The following is a 19,517-nucleotide window of genomic DNA, read 5'->3' on the forward strand; positions in this document are numbered from 1 at the left end:
TCCTACAGTAATATTTGATCTGTTTGTCTTTGGGATTAAAAAAAAAATGTTTTTCAGAGCTGACAACTGCATGGAAAACTTTGGCCCAATCCAAAGCTGCTGTAAGTAAACATAACAGTGATATTTGTTTGTCATTTATTCTTTGATTGTCGCTGTTACCTTGGACTACAGTGTTTCCTACCTGCTCCTGTTTTGTAGCTGCGGCATATAGAAAATCGCTTGGAGGCCACTCCAGGAACTGCTGCTCTTCTGGACTCCATCCCTATCTCCCCCAAGAAGAAAACATCAAGTTCATCTCGCAGCAGGGGTGAGTTACTTCAAAATGTATCAGCTGCATTCTGACACGTGGTTTTTAGAGTTGTGATTACTTGTTCCAACCTCTTTTTTTTTTTTTTTTTTAATAGATGGGCAACAAGGTGATGAATCTAGAGGTACTTCAAAACCCAGAGGTGGAAATCAGCAGAGTCCAGCGAAGAGCAGCTCACGCAGCCCTTTGAGAAATGCCACTCAGGACAGCAATGTACGGAAGAACAGCAATGTGGAGTTCAGAGAACCTCTGGCCTCATACAGGTGAGCTAAAGAGAGTTAACAACAATTATTGCCTGAATTACTGTTACATTGCTGTATTTGAGTTTGGTGTTGACTAATGTTAAATATCTTAATAGATTCCCCTGGTTTCACACTGACTTTAAGTTTAATGGTGGCGAAAATGGCTTTAGTAAATGTGACATATTTTAAAACTTGGAAAGCAGCCGTACATTTATTCATGCCAGACATTTTCAGTCCACTCCTGTCGGTTCAGGGGGCACCTGTACCAAAGGATTGATGATTTAAATCTACACACCTGCAGAACATTTGGTTTCTTGAGCTAAAGTACAGAGATATATACATTTGTGCCACACAACCTTTAAAAGCTATAGCTAAACATGAAGTTTGAGCACTCCCTGTTGTCATTGAAGTATGCTGTTTGAAAACATCGTTTCCCTGTTAACTACAGCAAGTCAACAGGGAACTTGCTGTAGTTAACAGCAAGTTCATTGCAGCAACTTGCTGTTAGTTTTGCCCATTAGTTTTGACTGATGGGGAAAAGTAAAGCTGTATATCAGTGAAGTGTAACAACAATAAAGCATCCAGCTAATTCTAAGTTGAACTTGCCGGTAATGATTCACTTACCAAATGTTACGTAACTTGTGCAAAGTAAAGCAGATCTGAAGTAGATGCCTGTAGCAATGTAGCCAAACCTATTAATCAGCTGATGTTTTATTTGGATGTGAAAAAATGGGGTATATTTGGAAAATGGTTCATGTGATTGGGTGACTGTGTGTGAAAAGCATTTTTGTGTGACAAATTATTTTCAAATATAAGCTGAGGCAAACTCTGATAACTTGTAAAGGTTTTTTTTATTGAGTTCTCAAGGACCATTCATGGCCTTAATCTTCAGCGTGCAATGGGGAATGTATTTTCTTTCACAAAACTCTGAGAGTTTGAATTTGATGGGGTTTTTTTTTTTCAAATTTAGTTTTATTCCTGCCTTTTCTCTCCTACACACTGAAATAATTTTAAACTCTGCTTCATTTGTAAGCTCACTGAGCTGTAAATTAAAACTAAATCTTGTTTCTCTTCTTGATCCCATGTAATCTGGTGTACGTCCAGAGAGGCCACCCCGCCTTCACATCCCTTTTCTCAGCTGGAGCCCTACAATCTGCAGTCTGTGCCAGGGTCTTCATACACATCCTTTCTGCCTAGCTCAGATCCTCTGCCCAGCCAGCTGATCTACCAGAGAGACACCAGGGACAAGCAGACTGACGGGGACTTGGACAGCACACGCTCCTCTGCACTGGAGAGTGCTGAGGTGCGCTACCTCAATGACCAGCCGGTCTTGGACAGCCTGAAGACAGAGCACAAAGCACAACTTGTCATGGATAGTCGTGAATCAAAGAGTTTTGCTCAGACACCCAGCTCTTCACGCCAAGGGGAGAGCACTCCTTCCTCAAGTCCGGGCTCAGTTTCCCAACGGCTGGAAAACCTGAGGCGACATCAGCCGGATGATAAATTAGAAAAACTAAAGGAGCGCATTCGAAGACAGAGGCAACATTTGGAGGAGACAGCAGACAAGGAAAAGTCTAAGCGTTGTCTTGAGAAGCCTATTGTTGCATTTGTAGAGAGTGACAATGTTGGTTCAAGCAGCATGCCAGCAGCAAAGATACGGAAAGTCACAGCAGCACCGCCAGCGCCTATATACAAAGGTATTTTAATAAATGCATTTTTCTCATTCCTTAAGCTTTTATGTTTTGACTGCCTACATTAGCATAATGTTTGTACTTTTCAGTAACAAGTAAAGTTTTGCAATGTATTTCTTTTATTTTTATCCACAGGTTTCAACAGTGCAGAGACAAAGGTCAAGATTCCTGATGGTAAAGTTTCGAAAGAGGAGGAATTTCATAACTTCAACAGAAAAGTTTACAGAGACATATCTCACCAATTTCCTGGTAAATATATTTACAAGGCCACTCAGTGTTTTAGTTTACCTTACTATAACCGTCAAGACCCCAAAAACCTAGTCCTGATTAATTGGACAGGTTTGCAACTTTGTTGTTTTTGTGTTTTGATTAGGATTCTGTGGTGGGTTTTAATATATTTGAGATGAATATGTCTATTAAATCAATGATTGGTTAGGATATTTTTAATTTTGAAACGCCTTTGAATGTTAGAGTTTAATAAAAGAAATGTCTTTAAAAAAACCTTACTATACCTTGGTACAAGTTATCTGGTTATGGCTAGCTGGAAATGTTGTGCTGTTTTTTGTACACAAATAGTATGCAAAATAAGAAATTCTATTTTATTCAGTCTGTTGGGTATTTTCTTTATTTGTCCTTTCTGTATAGAGAGCAGCAAATTCAGGCATCAGCATCAGAGAACCGAACGGTCCAAGGAGAAGAGGCCATCCAAACCAGTCAGGAAGGTCCAAAAAGTTGCCCCGGTAGAGCAGAATTTTAAACCAGGTATAGTTCTATTTACTATTCAGTATGTAGGCTAACACAGTATTTAATCTACATTTAATTATGATGAAAAGTGGAAAGCCACCAGACTTCTGCTTTATGCTTCTCTTCTATTCTGGCTTTCATTTCTTGCTAGAAACATTTTAGGTGAGCTTCTGCTGAATCCAAAGCAGACTTCCATTAATGTCTATAAAATGAGTCCTGCCACATGCCAATGTTTAAAAATACGAAGTGCCAGTTTGCACTTTACATAGAAGTGGTCTGCGTACTTTTGAAATACCATTAGGGAAAGTATTAACAATTTTAGGAAGCAAAAATAAATACAAGCTTAAAGATCAAATCAGTATGTTAACATGGACAAACAAACGATAAAACCCTATAAATGGAGGAATCAGAGGGATCTTTCAGATGCACAGGGATAGTGCAGCTGTGCATCTGTTATATAGATGCACAGTATATTTGAGTATATACTCAGCTATAGACCTTTTAATACAACTCTGTGAATTAATGAGCTACAACAACATTTAATTTTCCTTTGGGATCAATAAATTTTTTTTAATTGACTTGATAATGTCTTATTTTAGTCTTCAACTGTTCTGGTTGTGTGTTGTGTGTAAAAGCTATCCCTCAGTCTGCTCTGCACTTCACCCTTTTGAGGACCTGAATGTGAAAAGTCTGTACTCATATCAGATGAGTTCATAGATTAAACGATGGGCTCTGGGATCTATCCTGCTGACCTAGATTTGTCTTACATGCAATTTTCCAAACACAACATTATTTTAACCGGGGATACTGCTCTACTGACACAGAGTTATGACCCTAATCCCCATAGATTTGTTTTCTATTATGCATTATATGTGCTTTAAAACCAACAAGAGACACAACCAGGCTTCAGCCATGTGATTATTTACCATCTTCATCGGTTTTTGTGCTTCTTTGTGCTGCTTTTGTTCATTTTGTTTCCCCTGGTGTTAACACTTTCAGAGTTTTGGAATCTATGAGTAAAGTGCCTCCCTTGAGTAGCTTTTGTCAGACTAGAGCGTTTGGCAAATTGACATGAACATTTCTGAATACAGCTTCACATTTAAAGGATTAACAAAAGAAAATCTTTGAATCTTTGTTGGTTAAACACCAACTGCCTCTGCATGGCTGGAAACACGACAGACAGTTGTTGGAAATAGATTGCATACAATATTCTGGCTCCTTATTTCAACTTCTGTCGCTGTTTAGTGTGTGTTTGACAAAAGTGGATTATTTGTGATTTAAAATCCCCTTATTTTCATTTTATCAGAAAAGAGCAAAGACTGCTAGGAAGCTAACTGGTTTCTACTGGTTGTAAAGGTCTCACTCAACAGGAAGAAGTCAGATTTTGTTTTTCTCTTATGTTGTTAGACCAGGCGGTTAGGGTGCATAGTGTGCTGTCATGTTTGTAAAAACCTGCTGTGAACAATCTCTTCTGTTGTTCTTGTCATCTACGCCGTGTTTGGTGATTCCTTGTCTTTCTGTTCACCTGAGTTTCACTATTTGTTTAGCAGCTACACAGAGCACATCATATAAGGGAGTTCTAAAGCAAGAATAGTCAGGTCCAAGTTAAATCTAGCCACATAAAGTTCGAGTAAATGAAATTATAACCAAAGTTACTTTGCTGTGTTAGTAATTCTAAACATATGTTAGTACGAAACTGACAGTTATCTTTTGGAGAAATCCAACAGATTGCTCTGAAATATGTGTGCAGTCCTTCAAGTCTGACTGGTCTGTGTTTCATGTTGGGACGCTACTATAAATAGACGTCTGCGATCTGTGGCCAGGTTCACTTGGCTCATCAACTCTGCTCAAACAGCTGCTTGGTTATTTGATGTAGAATACTTGGAACTGTTCTGAATATTTTGTGCACAAGACATTGCAATGCATTGAGTCATCCTTCAGAGCAGGTGAACCATGTCAAAGGAAGTCCTATTAGACAGGACAAAGGTGTTAGGTTGTCAACAAGGCGACCTAACAAATCTAATTTCTACATAAAAAAATATAAAAAACTTCATTTTATTTTAGCTTTTTTCTAGCCACTTTACCTTAAATGCTAATGATCTTTATAGAGCTATACACTTATGTTTTGTTTTACCTTTGTCATTCTGCTTTATCATAATGCCATTTTTAGCACTCCCATCTGAACTGTGTATGTTGTTCCTTTTGCAGTGATTAGTCCTGCATCATGGCGTGAGGGCCAAAAACTGGTAAAGATGGTACTAGGTCCTGCTCCAAAGCTTCCCAGTGAAGAGCACAGTTCCCATCCAGCTGGCAGACAGACCCGAACAGGTGGGGCTCAGGAACATGAACTGTTAACCCGCTATACATACCAGCACATAATGTTCTGTCATGAGCTGCTGTTTGAAGTGGTTACAGGCAAACATCAGACAGTGTGTGTGGTTTCAACAATTCAGAACGGCTTTCTCGATCCAACTTATTGCTAAGTGTTGGCCTTAGCAATAATGTCTGTGTTAATTGTACTAAGAGGTAGAAGGTTTATTGCTTAAGTATTTTATAAACCTTGTGAATAAACTAGCTAGCTGTAATTGTTTCTAAAAATTGTTCCCATGCATATTGCATCTGGATATCAGTAAAATTCTATTTTATTAAGTGCGATCTTGTCAAAAGTCGTGCATCAAAAACTGGCTGAGATAATTAAAACACTGCAGTACAGATACAGATACTTTGGAGTGCATTGGGCATGAGTGCTTATGTCATAAATTCTGTCACATTTTCCCCCGTAGAGCCCTGGGTTAGCCCTCAGTTTATTCCTCCTTTTAGTACAGATGCTCTTAGGTTTTTAAAACAGAACTTTCCTTGTTCTTGGTAAAACGTTGACCTCTTAATACTTTAAGTCAGCTCAGAATTCTCTTTGAGGGCTACTATGAAAAATGACTCATGTTTTTTTTTAATCTAAAAATATATAATTTTTTTTCCCAATCATTATTTCTTATTTTAAGAACAAAGTTATATATGGGAGAAGACATGCTGTAACACAAGGTTTTACAATTTAAAGCAAGAAGTTGGCATTTGGCATTATACTATCTACCAGGACAGATTGTCCTGGATTGTTTATTAAATTGGGAACTTACTTTATATATCATTATTTATTATGTTAAGCATAAATTTTAAATTTAATTTACACTAAATTATGCAGGTTTGGCATTGGTTTTCAACAAAATAAGCCAAAATGACATGAGAAAAAAATCCAGAGCTGTTTCAGGTCTGACTCAGTGTTAGTGTTGCACTCACACACTCTGAGCCGTTGCCTTCCATTTTATTTTGAATATGCCTGCAGTGCGTGTCACTGACCGGAACAAATGCAGATTGACTGGCTTGTCAAGTTGAATGCACAATGATACATGGATTGATATTTATTGACTGCCCAAGTGCATGTGCCATCTAGTGTGTGTGAAGTCCAGTAAAGCTCTTCACAGACATGCTCTAAAAAAATCTATCTGGATTAGATGGTCCATGGGAATGTTCAATTTGGCCTGGATTAAAGTCGCTCCTGTTAACCCTCTGGCCATGCCTCATTCATTATGTTGATCCTTTCTGGATCTGTGCTACTGTTCAGATCATTTTGTTTTAGAATCTAGTCATTTGTTTGAGCATTCAGGTGTAGAGGCCATGTAGGCTTCATCAAACACTGTTTAAATTTCAATAATTTTACATTTCTAAGCAATAAATAAAGTTTTCTTCTAACTTTTTAATTCCATATTTGAATTCAAACTCAGAACTAAACTGATTTAAACAGTATCCTGTTTGTTTTTGTGGTAGGTGTATCATTCTGGATAGGGATGTACTGACATGAACATTTGTGCACTGTTCACTTACGCATCTGACCTCTTTCCTTTTTTTCCCCCCTCACATTTTTCACCAGCTTCCCATCACCACTCAGACTCGCATTCAGAACAGAGGAGACGCTCTCGGCCAGACAGCACAGAGAGGTCTCGCAGTGCTTTCCAGGAGCAAACGGCCAGCCGCCCTACAGCCTCATACACGCCCTCTTCTTCAGCTCAGGACAAGAAGCCAAGGGGAGTGAAGACAGATGTTTTGTCAGTAGACATCCAGGGGATTCTTAATGACCTTCAGCTGGATCGCAAATCAGCTGAAATGGAAGAGCGTGCTCGTAAAAGATCCCGGGGTGTCAGTGGTAGTAGAAGAGGAAGAGGAGGGTCAGGTTCTCGGACGAGGGCCCCAGTCTCTGCTTGGGGATCTACGGGAGTGGCAGACACCACGTCCAGGGTCTGCCGGAGTGCCAGCCCCACCACACGCCAGCCTGAGAATACTGACAAAACAAGCAAAAGTGTCAAGAACCGGCACTACGACGCAGATACAGTTCGCCAATACATTGCACAACAACAAGAGGAGCGAAAGAGGCGACGGGCAGAAGAGAAGAGAGCAGTAAAAGAGGAGACAGCAAAAAGAAATCAGAGATTGCAGGAGCTGTACAAGAAACAAAAAGAAGTAGTTAGAACTGCGACCCTTTCCTCTGAGGCAGTTGTGGCTCCTGTTCAAAAGAGACTGCAGGAGACCTACACCAGACTGCTTCTGGAGGATGCCCGATTCAGCGAGGCAACACCTGAACAACATTCTGCACCTTTCATTCAAATGGTATTAGGCTTTCAGATAAGAAAGCTTCTCTTTTTTATATTTCAAAGCTAATTTGAGGACAAAAAATTGTGAAAGTATGACTAACAATGATTATTTTCCAGAGACCCATGTACCAGCCTTCAGGAGAGTCGGATAAAGAAAACAAAAGAATCGGGGTTTCACAAAGCCCCTCAAGCAGTGACAAGTCTTTAAATGAGCAGCCACCACTGCCATTATTCAGGTACTGACATGCTGCAAAATGTTTGGTAATCTGAGTATGAACTTCCTTTACATTGTAGAGTAAGAAATTTTCATATTGAGTAATAGTCATAATGTATGTGTTTGAACTGGTTTTCTTGCGTTTTGTTTGATTTATTTTTGTTCTGATTATTTGTGAGCCGTCTTTCTTTTCTAATCCCTCGCAGGAATGATCTTGAGTTTACCTCTGTGCTTCATCCTGATCATCTGAATCCAGCTGTTCAACCCACCAGCGGTGTACAAGTAGCTTCTAATCAGCATCTTCTCTCTCAGCTTTTAAGGCTGGAGGCAGCATTGGCCTCTAGTAACAGAAAGTACACTGAACAGCCGGCTGCAGCGTCTCACCTCCTGTCCCCGACCAGAATGTCTCGAATTGAAGCCCTGAAGGCAAAGGCCACATCCCTCTCAAACCGTATCGAAACGGAGGCCCGAAGGTTTGCAGGACAAGGGATCAACTATGGTGCAGCAACTTCCATGGATGTTGACACGGTTTTGCAACCCAGAACCTCTAGCCTTGATGTTGATCACTGGACAGGAACCGTTGCTCATGGTACAGAAAATGGCGACTTCTCCTTTAGGGCGCAGAAAGCGTTCACAAATGCAGCTAATACTTCCTATACTGGCGCAGTTCTTCCAGGAGCAGGGAATCTGCACGACTTAGATGAAAAGACACACACCAGTTTGACAAATCCACATACTGGTTCTCCTGGTGTAAATGGGTTGCCTTTAAACACTTACACCCAAGAAGACAGGAGGATTTTTGGTGACTTGGACATGGAAGAGAGAACAGAAAAACTAGTACAAAGAATAAAAACAAAAAAACCGGAGAATCTGGTGTATCCGTATCAGACTGATCTCCACGATTCAAGTGCTGGTTCCATTAGTGAGGGTCCTCTTCTTAGTGAAGGAAGTTTTTCTGAGGAAGATGAAAGTCCTCCTCACTACACCAGTAACCATGGGTGTAATTCAGATTACTTGGAGGCTGAGGACTACAGCTCAGGTAAAAGAAGTCATAACAAGCGTCTGTTTGAGTTCCAGAGGGAGGCAGCACAGTATACAGCCCTCAGCCCACCCTTTACACAACTTAATGGCAGCAAAGCACCATGGGAAGAGCTGAACAAAGGAAGTCCTCTGAGCGTAATCAATATTTTCACAAAAAATGTGCAAGGCCATGTTCAAGGTAAATTCATCCATCAGTGGTTTCTGTTGTAGGATGATTTCACTGTAAAATCCAGTTTATTTATGAGACGCGCACAGTTGGAAGTGACACGATATCTTCTTTTCTCCACTTTATATTTTAGTGAGTGAGAGAGCTTCAGGGGATAATTCTCCACTTCCTCATTCTTCACACTCCGAAAACAGCCAAGTTGAAGCAGCGGTCTATGAGGATGACTTTGTTTCATCACATAGCAGCAAAACCAGCAGCCATCTAAAGAGAGGCCCCAAGTCACCCAGGTAACAGGAAAAACTGAGGCGTCTTTAGCATGACCACTGGGTGGCATCCATGTCACACAGCTGGAAAGAATGAAAACTTTGCACATATAAATATTTCCTTGAGTTTTAAAAGCGTTATTAGATATATTGTTTCTGTATTTTGGTGTTTGCACATGTATCAGAAAGTGTTGGCTGGTTGTTATAGCGAGTTGCGTATTATAATGCAAATGACGTTTCCATGTGGCCACATATAGGTTTGAGTTTGGGTAATGACATAAATTATATTCATTAATAATATACATCTTATTTAAAATATAATTTAATTTGATCATTTATATAGATATCTATCCTAATTGTCGTGGCAAATGTTTCTTGGTTTTACCTGTGTTGTGTTAGCATGATCACTTTAAAAAGCTGATCAATTGTTGAAGTCATATTAGAACATAAATGATTTATTGCTAACAATAATCTTTTTATTCATCCAGTCAGTCACAGCGCATTTCCCCTGGTTCAACACCTGGCTCCTCACCGCTTTCCAGGCACTCCACCAGTAAAAGAGGTAGAATTGGTTTTTGGCTTCTTTCTGATTTGACCAAATTGGAAATCAATCATTATATAATTAGCAAAGTTTAAGCATCTGTTTTAACAACAAATTAAACTGAGCTGAATTTTTTAAGCTTAGTTTTATCTTTTACTTGTAAAGTTTGGTGCAGAGTCGTCCATAACGAGGGCTCACAAAAGATGGGTTTGAAAAGTTGGGTTGAAACAACAAGTGGTGTGGATTGAGGCAACCTTAAAGAAATTGAAATAGAATTTTGTCTTAGCATTAGTAACAAAGCATAAAAATTACATTTTGCTGTCTTTAATCACTGTGCCCATTTTTAAATGCTTAACAGAGTTTCTATGATATAAAATAAACTGTTTTATGTATCCACAGCAACTATTTCAGACCAGAGTGACGCAACTCTTGTAGAAGAACAGAGGAGTTCACCGCTTTTAGAAACTCTCTCCTCTGACCACAAAAAGAGAACTTCCGACAGAAGTTTGAGTCAAGCTCAGGCCAAAATTGCAGATTCTGACACATTAGGAGAACCTTCAGCCTATTCTCCTCAAAGGTAAAGTCCCATGCAGATTACAATTAAGAAATCAGTTTGTTTAATTTGTTATTGTACAACATGCGCCTTAAATCATTCACACGCTTCTTCAAGGAGACCTTTAGTTCTTGAAAACTCATCCACCTTGTGTTGTAGTAGACTTACTGCCTTCCTCCAGACCGATAAACACACAGTTTCCTCTTGTTAAACACATAATCACATTCACAATGGACTGCTGTGAGAGACATTGTACGACTCTTCAGTGTATTATTCTGATCTTTATGAGGTGTTCTGTACAGTGTCTTGGGAGTGGGCCATTCATGAAAATTGAGTGTTAACATGAGTTTGCTTTTATTGTAGTTAGCTTTCTAGGCTATTAATTTTTTTAAGTATTGCTCCAAATATATGTATTTCTATTAGAATCATTCGAAGTTCTTAAAGAGATGTTTTAGGAAACAGTGGAATCGCTGGTATTTCATTTGAGAAAACATTTGGTGGGAAAACCAGTTTGACTTCATCGTAAACCTGAAACATGAGCTACTACCAAAACTCTATGCCACCATAGAATATAATAAGACCTCAGTGCTTCTAGGAACAGCAGCGTCTGAAAAGCAGGAGTCATCTAATTAGCCGACATTCCTGAAATTACTCAAATTTAGTTTCATGTTGTAAACAAGTCAAATTCAAAAGTTTGGAATATAGTTAAATAGCGGCCTCAAAAAAGGATGATGTTGCTCATCGGAAGAAACAATTATGCTTATTCAGCTGAATTAGAGCAACTCAACCACTATACACAAACCTAAACTTCAGTTTGAGTTTAAAGAAAACATTTATTTTGAAATGCTTTCTTGCTTTATTCTTAAGTTTAAATGCATAAAGCTTCCTCATAGAGTAATATGGCTTATTGCCATATGTATGTATATATAGATTGAACTGTTTTGTTTAAAATTACTTGATTTTTCTTTTTATCATTGATGTAGTCCAGATGGTAAAGTATGCAAGCGTTGTGTCAGGCCTCCTCAATCTATTTTTATTAAAATACCTCCCTACAGTTTTCAAAATTCTTTGCTGCTCTGTAGAGTGACAAGCTGCTACACAATCAAATTAATTGATTACATGAATAAGTTGTAATTTTAATTTTATGTACAAGTAAAATATTCATTTTATGTGGAAAAATTCTAAAAAATTGTGAACACTACCAGATCTGTTGCGACAGTGTAATCTAATAACCAAGGTTGTGTATTGATCCCTTGTGCTAAAGAGGGTAGAGTCCAGTCTAATGCAGCTGTGTCTCTGTGTGTGTGTTTGTTCTTGAATTTATGCTTGTATTTGTGTGTGTGTGTGTGTGTGTGTGTGTGTGTGTGTGTGTGTGTGTGTGTGTGTGTGTGTGTGTGTGACAAAGAAAAAAGGTTCAGGGACAGAATCGAAGGTCTGCATTCAGATCTGCAGCGATAGACTTAACTATTTTTGATAGTTAATAGACAGAAACACTGGTGCTGTAATTTCCCTTATATTTGGACTTTCGCAAAGTATTTATAGTGTTTGGAAACAGCCAAAAGTACAACAAATATTTGACTGTTTACTTCCACATGTAACAGCTGGTCAGTCAGGAAACCTCCTATGTTGTTGCTAGAGATTTGAACTTGATATGTAAATCAAGCTGTTGTAAATAAAAGTCTAACTTCCTTTTCTACTTTCCTAAGCTAAAATAGGCTTCCCTGTGCACTCAGGTTAAATTGATTTTAAAGTTGTTCCAGGCTCTCCACAATCTCTTCTTGGTAAATATTATTTGCCACCAAAGTGAAATTTACAAAAGCACGGCTAATTACTAAAATGCACTTAAACAGGGATGTGTTTGTTTAGCAGCTATTGCCAAGCAACACGAGCAAGCAGCAGTTCAACACAAGTGTAGCAAACAGTGGCCACTTTGTTTTGCAGGTTGGGCGGTATGCCAAAGAGAAGGAGTTTTTTTTCCTCTTAATCTGTCTTCATGAACCCATACTGGTACCATGAAACCCAGGTGGCAGATTCTTTGAATTCTGGGGTGTGTCTGTATTTTCTGTGATGTGAAGGCTTTAAATTCTGGCAAGATTCTGACATTATGACAACCAGCTGTTAAATTTGTCTCTGATTAAAAGGTTTTACATATAAGTTGTACGTTCTCTGACATATTATCTAATGTTTGCTTTTACAAATGGCTTCTTCATTTGCTAATGGTAAATTGCATCTAAATTTGATGAACACTAGCCTGGTAAAAACCAGGCCGTTGTTCTGTGCTTTGCTTTATCCAGGGGGTTTGGAGCCTCGGCCATTGAAAAACTATTTGTTCCGGGAGGCTTGGGCTCTTTTTACTACAATTCTAAAACTGCGCGGAAAATCAGTGTCATCGTTCACAACTTCCCCTTTGGTTCTGTTTGGGCCGGTAAAAAGAAATCTAAAGGAAACTAAGTGAATCAGAGAAAGTCTACACTGAGCTGTGAATAGAGCGGAATAGGACAGGAAGGCAATGGCCAGGCTAGAAAAACACATGAAAGATGCATTTTATTAGTAATTTGAAAGCAAAATAACTAAATAATTTATAAAATGCTAAAGCAACAAGAGCAAAAGTAATGTGTTAAAGACTGAGAATTGATTCATTGTCAGCAATAAACAATATCTGTTCAACTTAATTATATTTTTTCACAATTTGAATATTAAATTATCCATCTGTAGTTCTATTCTTTCATTGGAACATTGTTACATTTTCTTGTTTCCTTTTTCTCTGCTGTGTGCCTGAAAGTGTTTATGGCATTCCTGTCATTCTTTTCACCTCCGAGCTGCTTTTAACCAACCAGATCATTTCTGCAAAGACTTGGTGTCAAATTTAGAAAGTATGTAGTGGTGTTTTAAATTTAATTCAAATCTATAATTTTAAAAAAGATTGATTGAATCTGCTGTGTAACCACAGAAAACATCTTTTAAAATATATAACTGATGTTGTTTTGTTTCCTATATTATTTCTTAGAAGATCTCTGTGGATTAAAAATGTAAAATTGATTCACCTCATGTTGAGGAATTGCCATCAAACACCTGCAAGTTACTTATATGGTTTCCTAAGATGAGCAATAACAGATTTTTGATTTGCTGTTTTCACAGATCCAAACTGGTTTCCTTGTCCTGCTCTCCAGACCGCAGTTCTTCTCTGACGGCAGACTCTCTCAGTGAGCACGTGAGAAGAAGCTCTCATAATCCACAAACATCCAGCAGAGGAGAGTCATGGTCCACAGGTACATGAAAAGCACAAAAATGTTTTATGGATTTTTATTTTCAACCAAATGAAAGATAAATATATTTCAGATATTTCTCATCTTGTGTCTCTTTGTCCTTCTTCTAGGTGAGCTACAATATTCACCTGCTGTCTTGCAGCAGCGCATGGCAGCAGAACTGCATTACTTGGATTCCATTGAAGAGTCAATCAAGCAGCTGGGAGACGTGGAGAAGCTGATGGGTGTGTCCATGGCACAACAGGAGAGTGCATCACTGACCCAAATGCTCAAGGTAATAAAGAACATTTGCCAGTTGGAGAAGATAAGGAGGGGAATCTCTATTGTGTAATTACCTGCATCATTAATGTATAGATAATAGTCATTACGTACAATAGTTTTATCAATAAAATAGTGGCTCCTTGTAGACTGTTGCCTCAACTCAGCTATGCTGTATTCAGAGAATAGTAGGGTATAGATTTAAGTATAATAGCTGAAAAAAATCCCAACAAAGCATTTTTTGCTATTTTGATTTTGCACACATTAATATTGCAGTGGTGTTTTTGATACAATGGATCTTTTGGCTCTTGATTTAGCTATTTTGTTTAGTAAAATAATCACAGCCTTTCAAAAGCTGCAAAAAATCTGTTGTCCCTTGAAGACATTTTGTTTTAATGTTACTGTACTTGTGCTCGTTCCTTGTACTTTAACCTTTAGGCCAAGCAGCACCGCCATGAGCAGGAGCTTTATGAGCTGAAGATCAAGACTGAAAGAGAAGCTCTCGAGACAAAACTCCAACTAGAAGAAAACAGACAGAGGGTTGCCAGAGTAATACTCCCTTTTTCCATTATACATATTTTCTTTGAAGATTCACTCTTATTTTTCATGTTTTCAATTCCAAAATGTAGATGTTTATATTGATGTGTGTGCAATGTTCATGTGTGACTTTTGTCTAGGCTCATTTAGAGCTGCAGGAAAACTTGGCAACATCACAAAAGCAAACTTTGGAAGGTCTCCAAGAGTCAACTTCTAAGATGATGAGCCAACAGACTGAAGCAGCACGATACACAGCAGATGCTGCCCGACACATTAAGGAGGTTAGCAGTTTCTTCCTTCCTCTTTGCCCGAAAACATCTTATGTTCCAGTTTTTCATCAAAAGCTGATTGTTCATATCACATAAAAAAAAGTCAGAGGAGAGACAGAAGAATGTTATGTAAACAGTTGAATGTTTACTTAATGATTGGTTTCTCGTTTTGTTTCTGGCTTGTCAGATGACAGACCTGGCACGGTCCCAGATTGCGGGGCATTTGATAATCCCACCCGTTGCCATTGATTCTGCGATGTTGGTCCAGCAGGAAGAACTAAATAGTTCCTACACAAAGCAACAAGACAAGTCGGACTCCAGCAGGTAAACCACAACATTCTTCGGAGTTCATGCAGACCCTCAACTGAAAATATTTATCTTTACACATTTCCACATTTGTATTGCTAGTTTAAAATGACAGTATTATGCAAAATCAACTTTTTTTTTAGGTTTGCGTGTTCTAACGTTATTTCCTCATTAAAAACATACCTGGAGTGTTACCTTGATTATTTTATGCATATTTGAGAAATCCTTTAATCTCCCATTGCGACCATTTAGCTGTGCAAAGCGCCCGGCGGGTGTGAGGCTCAAAGTTGTTGTTTCCAAGCCTCTGAGCTTCAGCCTTACAGTGCAGTTCTCCCCTGCGACTCCCTCGCTCAGCTCCTTCAGATTAGCCAGCAGCAATTAGCAAACACCTAGTGGATCTGCGCATCAAATCTATATATATGTAGATAGCATTTTTATAACAGATGAAGTTAAGATAGTTTCTTGATAGTGCTTTAAAATGGAAAACACTTAATACTAGAGGTGCACCAATCGCAGTTTCTGGCCAAACGCCGATTACTGATCTTTAAAAAGCCTGACCTGTTGTTTTTGATTTTGCAGATTTTATTTTATTTTTTTCTCTGAAATCTCGCTAGAAATAGCAAGAAAGTCGCTGAACTGGCAACAGTGGGGTGACTATTGTTAACTGTAGACATGAACTGGTGGGCCGGACTATCAGTTGAATTTCTCTTACTGCAGAGCAAAAGAGGCAGAGGTTGATTTTTAGACCTTTGCTGAGGTATATAAGATTAGCTACACGTGTAAGTATCGGTCGATCACCGATCTCCCAAATTTAAGGGAATTAGCACGGATAACTCATCTGGACAATAAATAGGTGCACCTGTACAAAATACTGCACTTTTAAAGTCATGCTGCATCTATACTTACATCTAGGCTAAACTAAATTCTAAATTGAGTAAATGATTCTAAGAATTGTTCAACAAGTTGCACAATTTTTCCTAAATTGTTCCAACCATCTCACAAACTTAACTTTGATGCAGTAAATAGGTTTTTGTTTAACAAATTTTCCTTTTTGGATATTATTTTAGATTTAAAAGTGAGGTTTCAGACCTCAGGACCAAGTCTGGAGAGCCCTCTGCTTCACAAAACAGCCTCAGTCAGTCTGACTCTCCATCTTTCAGAAGACCAAACATCAGGTACCGAACACCTTCCTTCTGTAGCTCTCCATCAAAAAGCAACAAAATACACTAAACCTGCTTAATTCTCCATCCTCAGTGGGTCTCCATATGGAAGCATCCACACCAGTCCATCACACGCTCCATTTGACCACACAGAACGGCCAAACACACAGTCTAGTGAGAGAAAACAGAACAATGAGAGAGTTGAGGAGAGGATAAATGCGGAAGCAGCCAGCAGCTCTGTTGAGGAGGATGTTATAACAGCAGCAAATGACTCACTCTGCAGCGAAAGTATCGCCTCTGCAGGGGACGAGAAAGGTACTGAACAACAGGCACAGCCTGTAGGTCCACACATCCACTTGGTAATCAAAAGCTAATGAATCTCTACCACCAGCATAAAATCCCCCAACGGAAAAGCACTGTTGCCCTTAATATATAATATGTACAAATCTTGTCTGGTCCGTCAGGAGACACTACATCTGTGGCCACTGAGTACTCTCTAAAGTTTGATGAGTCCATGACAGAGGACGAGATAGAGGAGCGCTCTTTCCGTTCTCTGCTGCCATCCGAAGCTCATCGTCGGGGAACCATCGAGAAGAAGTCACATCATCAGAAGGAGGGGGGCGCAGTCTGCCCCAATGAAACGTTGGTCCCAGAGACGGGGTCATGCAGTTCCTTCAAGGTGAGAAGATGCTGCAGACGTCCATATAAACTCTTGTTCTTCCGTTATCAATAAAAATCACTGCAAATAATTACCATTCTGTTTATTTTAAAAACCTAAATTGTGTTTTTGAACATGTTTTAATTTATTTTAACCCCAAACAATAACATTTCTTCCTACTCTTGGGCCTTCTGTAGTCTCACGATGCACACATAGCCTTTTCTGGTGGGCAGGACAGCTTTTCTCAGTTCACAATGGAAATGGTGCGTCAGTACATGAAGGATGAAGAGGTTAGATTGCAGCACCAGAGCTCTCTGCTCCATCTACGGCGGAAAGCTCTTAAGGAAAAGACGAGGACAGAAGTAGCCTGGCTTGAGCACCAAAAGAAAAAGCTGAGAGATAAAGGAGAGGATGACAAAATGCCACCAATCAGGAAGAAGCAGAGGGGACTTCTGCTGAAACTCCAACAGGAGCAGGTATGTTGGGATAAAAATGGTGCTTTGGCTATTACTCCTCTTTCTCTTATAAGGGGCCAGTGTTTTATCTTATTATGCACCATAATGTTTTCACAGGCTGAGATCAGGAGACTCCAGGAAGCCAACAGAGCAGCTAGAAAAGAAAGGCAGTTGTTGCTGAAACAGCAGGAAGAGATTGAACGGATGAGAAGCTCAACACTTAGACTGAAGGAGCGTCTCAAGTGTGCAGAGGGAGACATTCCCCCTGTAAGTACTCAATTACCCTCAGCAGAGGGAAGAAAGAACGTATAGAAAATATGTTTGTATAGTATTAATTCGTATAGTATTTGCTCTACAGAAGTAAGAGTCTAAAGCAATAAAGGAATTCCCTTTGTGTGTCTCTTGTAACATCTGCAGGAGATGCCGGTGTCAGAGCCTTCAGGGTCTGAACTCTCCTCACAGAGACTTCCTGTTGAAGTCCGCACGCCCTCTCCTTCGCTCTCCATTTCTGGAAGTGAGACCAGCAGCATCATGCAGAAGCTTAGGAAAATGCAATCTCACATGGATGAAAAGTAAAGATTTTGTTTTCAATTCTATACTTTTATTGGTACCATTTATCAAGATTTTATTTATATATTATGGAATAGTCCACTACCTATAATTTATGTTTTTCATATAATTTTTTTCCATCTTATCACAACTTTAACATTTCATTTGTGCTTTACTGTGCTTTACTTTAGTGTGCTGATATTGCTCTATTCTTGCACTTATACTGCTGCAGTTAACTTTAGCTTTTACAGCTTTTCATATAAAAAAAAAAAAAGCTTTGTGAGAGATTATGAATATGTCTTAAAATATGAGCAATTAATATTAATTGCTCATATTTTAAAAACAGATAAAGATCAAAACGAATCCCATAGTTTCTTCTGGGCACAGGGATCAAACTTTTACATATAACTCTGCTTCCACACAGAATTCAAGGTGTGACGAATTGAAGGTGTGTGACTAAATCACTTTGTGTTTAAGTCACTAACAAACATAAATACTTGCACAGTTTTTAGTTGAACCGTGTTGGATCAGGGACACAGCTAAAGGTTTTATACCCCTGCGATAGGGTTTAGTCTTGTTTAAGACCTTGCAGTCTGAACTATTGCATTTTTTAAAGTTTTCACATTTAGACCTCTGCTATAAAGGCTAAAGGCCTTGTTGCCAGTTTGTGCTAAAGCAAAACCATTTCTCACATAATACCTGGATTTAATTCTATTTTCAAATATATGTTTACTTATCAATGATGTCATGGAGTCAACAGTGGAGAAGAAAATGGTAAAAGTAATGATTCCAACCATACTGGTAGTTTTCTAGTATTTAAACACATCAGTTAAAAGATTTATCAGATTGTTATAACATTAACTCACGATTCCTACCACAATAACATTTTTCCCAATAATAATAATAATAATAAACAATAGTGACTGCCGTTCCCCAGTCTGAAGCTGATGCTAGCTGAATATTTGTTTTTACCAAAGAAATATTAATAAATCTCTTTACACTTAGCTGTAATGACACATAACCATTTCCTCAACACGTTCTGTGCAATAGAACCACATTTACTCATATTACTCTCTCCCTTTCTCTCTACATGTTCTTTCCCCTTTTTATCTCTTCACAATCTGTGTGTGCGTGCGTGCGTGCGTGTGTGTTTCTGTACCTTTACGTGGCTCTTTTGACTTTGTCTGTTGCGTGCTTGTGTGTTGTAGACACTGTTCCCCTGTCCACTACTTCTTCTCTGTGTTCACGGCCCACCACTGGGCCTCCCTCAGTGTCTGTCTTCCCAACCTCCACCCTAAATTCCAGCTCTTTATCTACAACCAGTTGGTCAGGTACTGTACAGTGCTCTCTTTCTCTACGTAGCTCTGCTTGGCTCCACTCCCTCTCCCACCCCCCACTCCAGGGAACATGCTTGTGTGATCCACTGGGACTTTGTGGAGGGTGGGCTGCTGGTTAATGCCTGATTGAATGTGTGCGAGTGTGTGTGTTTTTCTTCTTTGTGGGGTCTTAGGAGGGTCTTTGGGAAAAGAGTTGAAATGAAAGCTACAAAGGTGCCCATGGAAAGCTGCTAGAATAAAAAAAGCTAATCTTCTGACAGTTTCAACTTTGAGTAAAATTATTTATGTTTATTTTGAGTATTTCAGCATTTACTGAGAAG

The 19,517-nt window shown here is 39.0% G+C and overlaps 1 protein-coding gene across 2 annotated transcripts in view; it reads left to right on the forward strand.

Annotated features, from left to right (window-relative positions):
- cep350 (centrosomal protein 350) overlaps positions 1 to 19,517 on the forward strand; it is a 33,150-nt gene that overhangs the window by 2,570 nt on the left and 11,063 nt on the right. Inside the window, exons 3-27 of one of the 2 annotated variants that reach the window (XM_044129183.1) lie at positions 58 to 101; positions 199 to 307; positions 405 to 570; positions 1,654 to 2,246; positions 2,376 to 2,489; positions 2,886 to 3,002; positions 5,193 to 5,312; positions 6,907 to 7,640; positions 7,742 to 7,860; positions 8,045 to 9,057; positions 9,179 to 9,332; positions 9,797 to 9,870; positions 10,249 to 10,426; positions 13,541 to 13,671; positions 13,779 to 13,942; positions 14,365 to 14,475; positions 14,604 to 14,744; positions 14,920 to 15,056; positions 16,106 to 16,213; positions 16,293 to 16,513; positions 16,663 to 16,877; positions 17,054 to 17,332; positions 17,429 to 17,578; positions 17,729 to 17,883; positions 19,069 to 19,191. In XM_044129183.1, the coding sequence (XP_043985118.1) occupies positions 58 to 101; positions 199 to 307; positions 405 to 570; positions 1,654 to 2,246; positions 2,376 to 2,489; positions 2,886 to 3,002; positions 5,193 to 5,312; positions 6,907 to 7,640; positions 7,742 to 7,860; positions 8,045 to 9,057; positions 9,179 to 9,332; positions 9,797 to 9,870; positions 10,249 to 10,426; positions 13,541 to 13,671; positions 13,779 to 13,942; positions 14,365 to 14,475; positions 14,604 to 14,744; positions 14,920 to 15,056; positions 16,106 to 16,213; positions 16,293 to 16,513; positions 16,663 to 16,877; positions 17,054 to 17,332; positions 17,429 to 17,578; positions 17,729 to 17,883; positions 19,069 to 19,191 (5,470 nt within the window). The remainder of the gene's footprint in view (positions 1 to 57; positions 102 to 198; positions 308 to 404; positions 571 to 1,653; positions 2,247 to 2,375; positions 2,490 to 2,885; positions 3,003 to 5,192; positions 5,313 to 6,906; positions 7,641 to 7,741; positions 7,861 to 8,044; positions 9,058 to 9,178; positions 9,333 to 9,796; positions 9,871 to 10,248; positions 10,427 to 13,540; positions 13,672 to 13,778; positions 13,943 to 14,364; positions 14,476 to 14,603; positions 14,745 to 14,919; positions 15,057 to 16,105; positions 16,214 to 16,292; positions 16,514 to 16,662; positions 16,878 to 17,053; positions 17,333 to 17,428; positions 17,579 to 17,728; positions 17,884 to 19,068; positions 19,192 to 19,517) is intronic. The other variant, XM_044129184.1, reaches the window with a different exon arrangement.

Source organism: Gambusia affinis, linkage group LG10 (genome assembly GCF_019740435.1).
Source record: "Gambusia affinis linkage group LG10, SWU_Gaff_1.0, whole genome shotgun sequence".
In the NCBI taxonomy this organism is placed as follows: Eukaryota; Metazoa; Chordata; class Actinopteri; order Cyprinodontiformes; family Poeciliidae; genus Gambusia; species Gambusia affinis.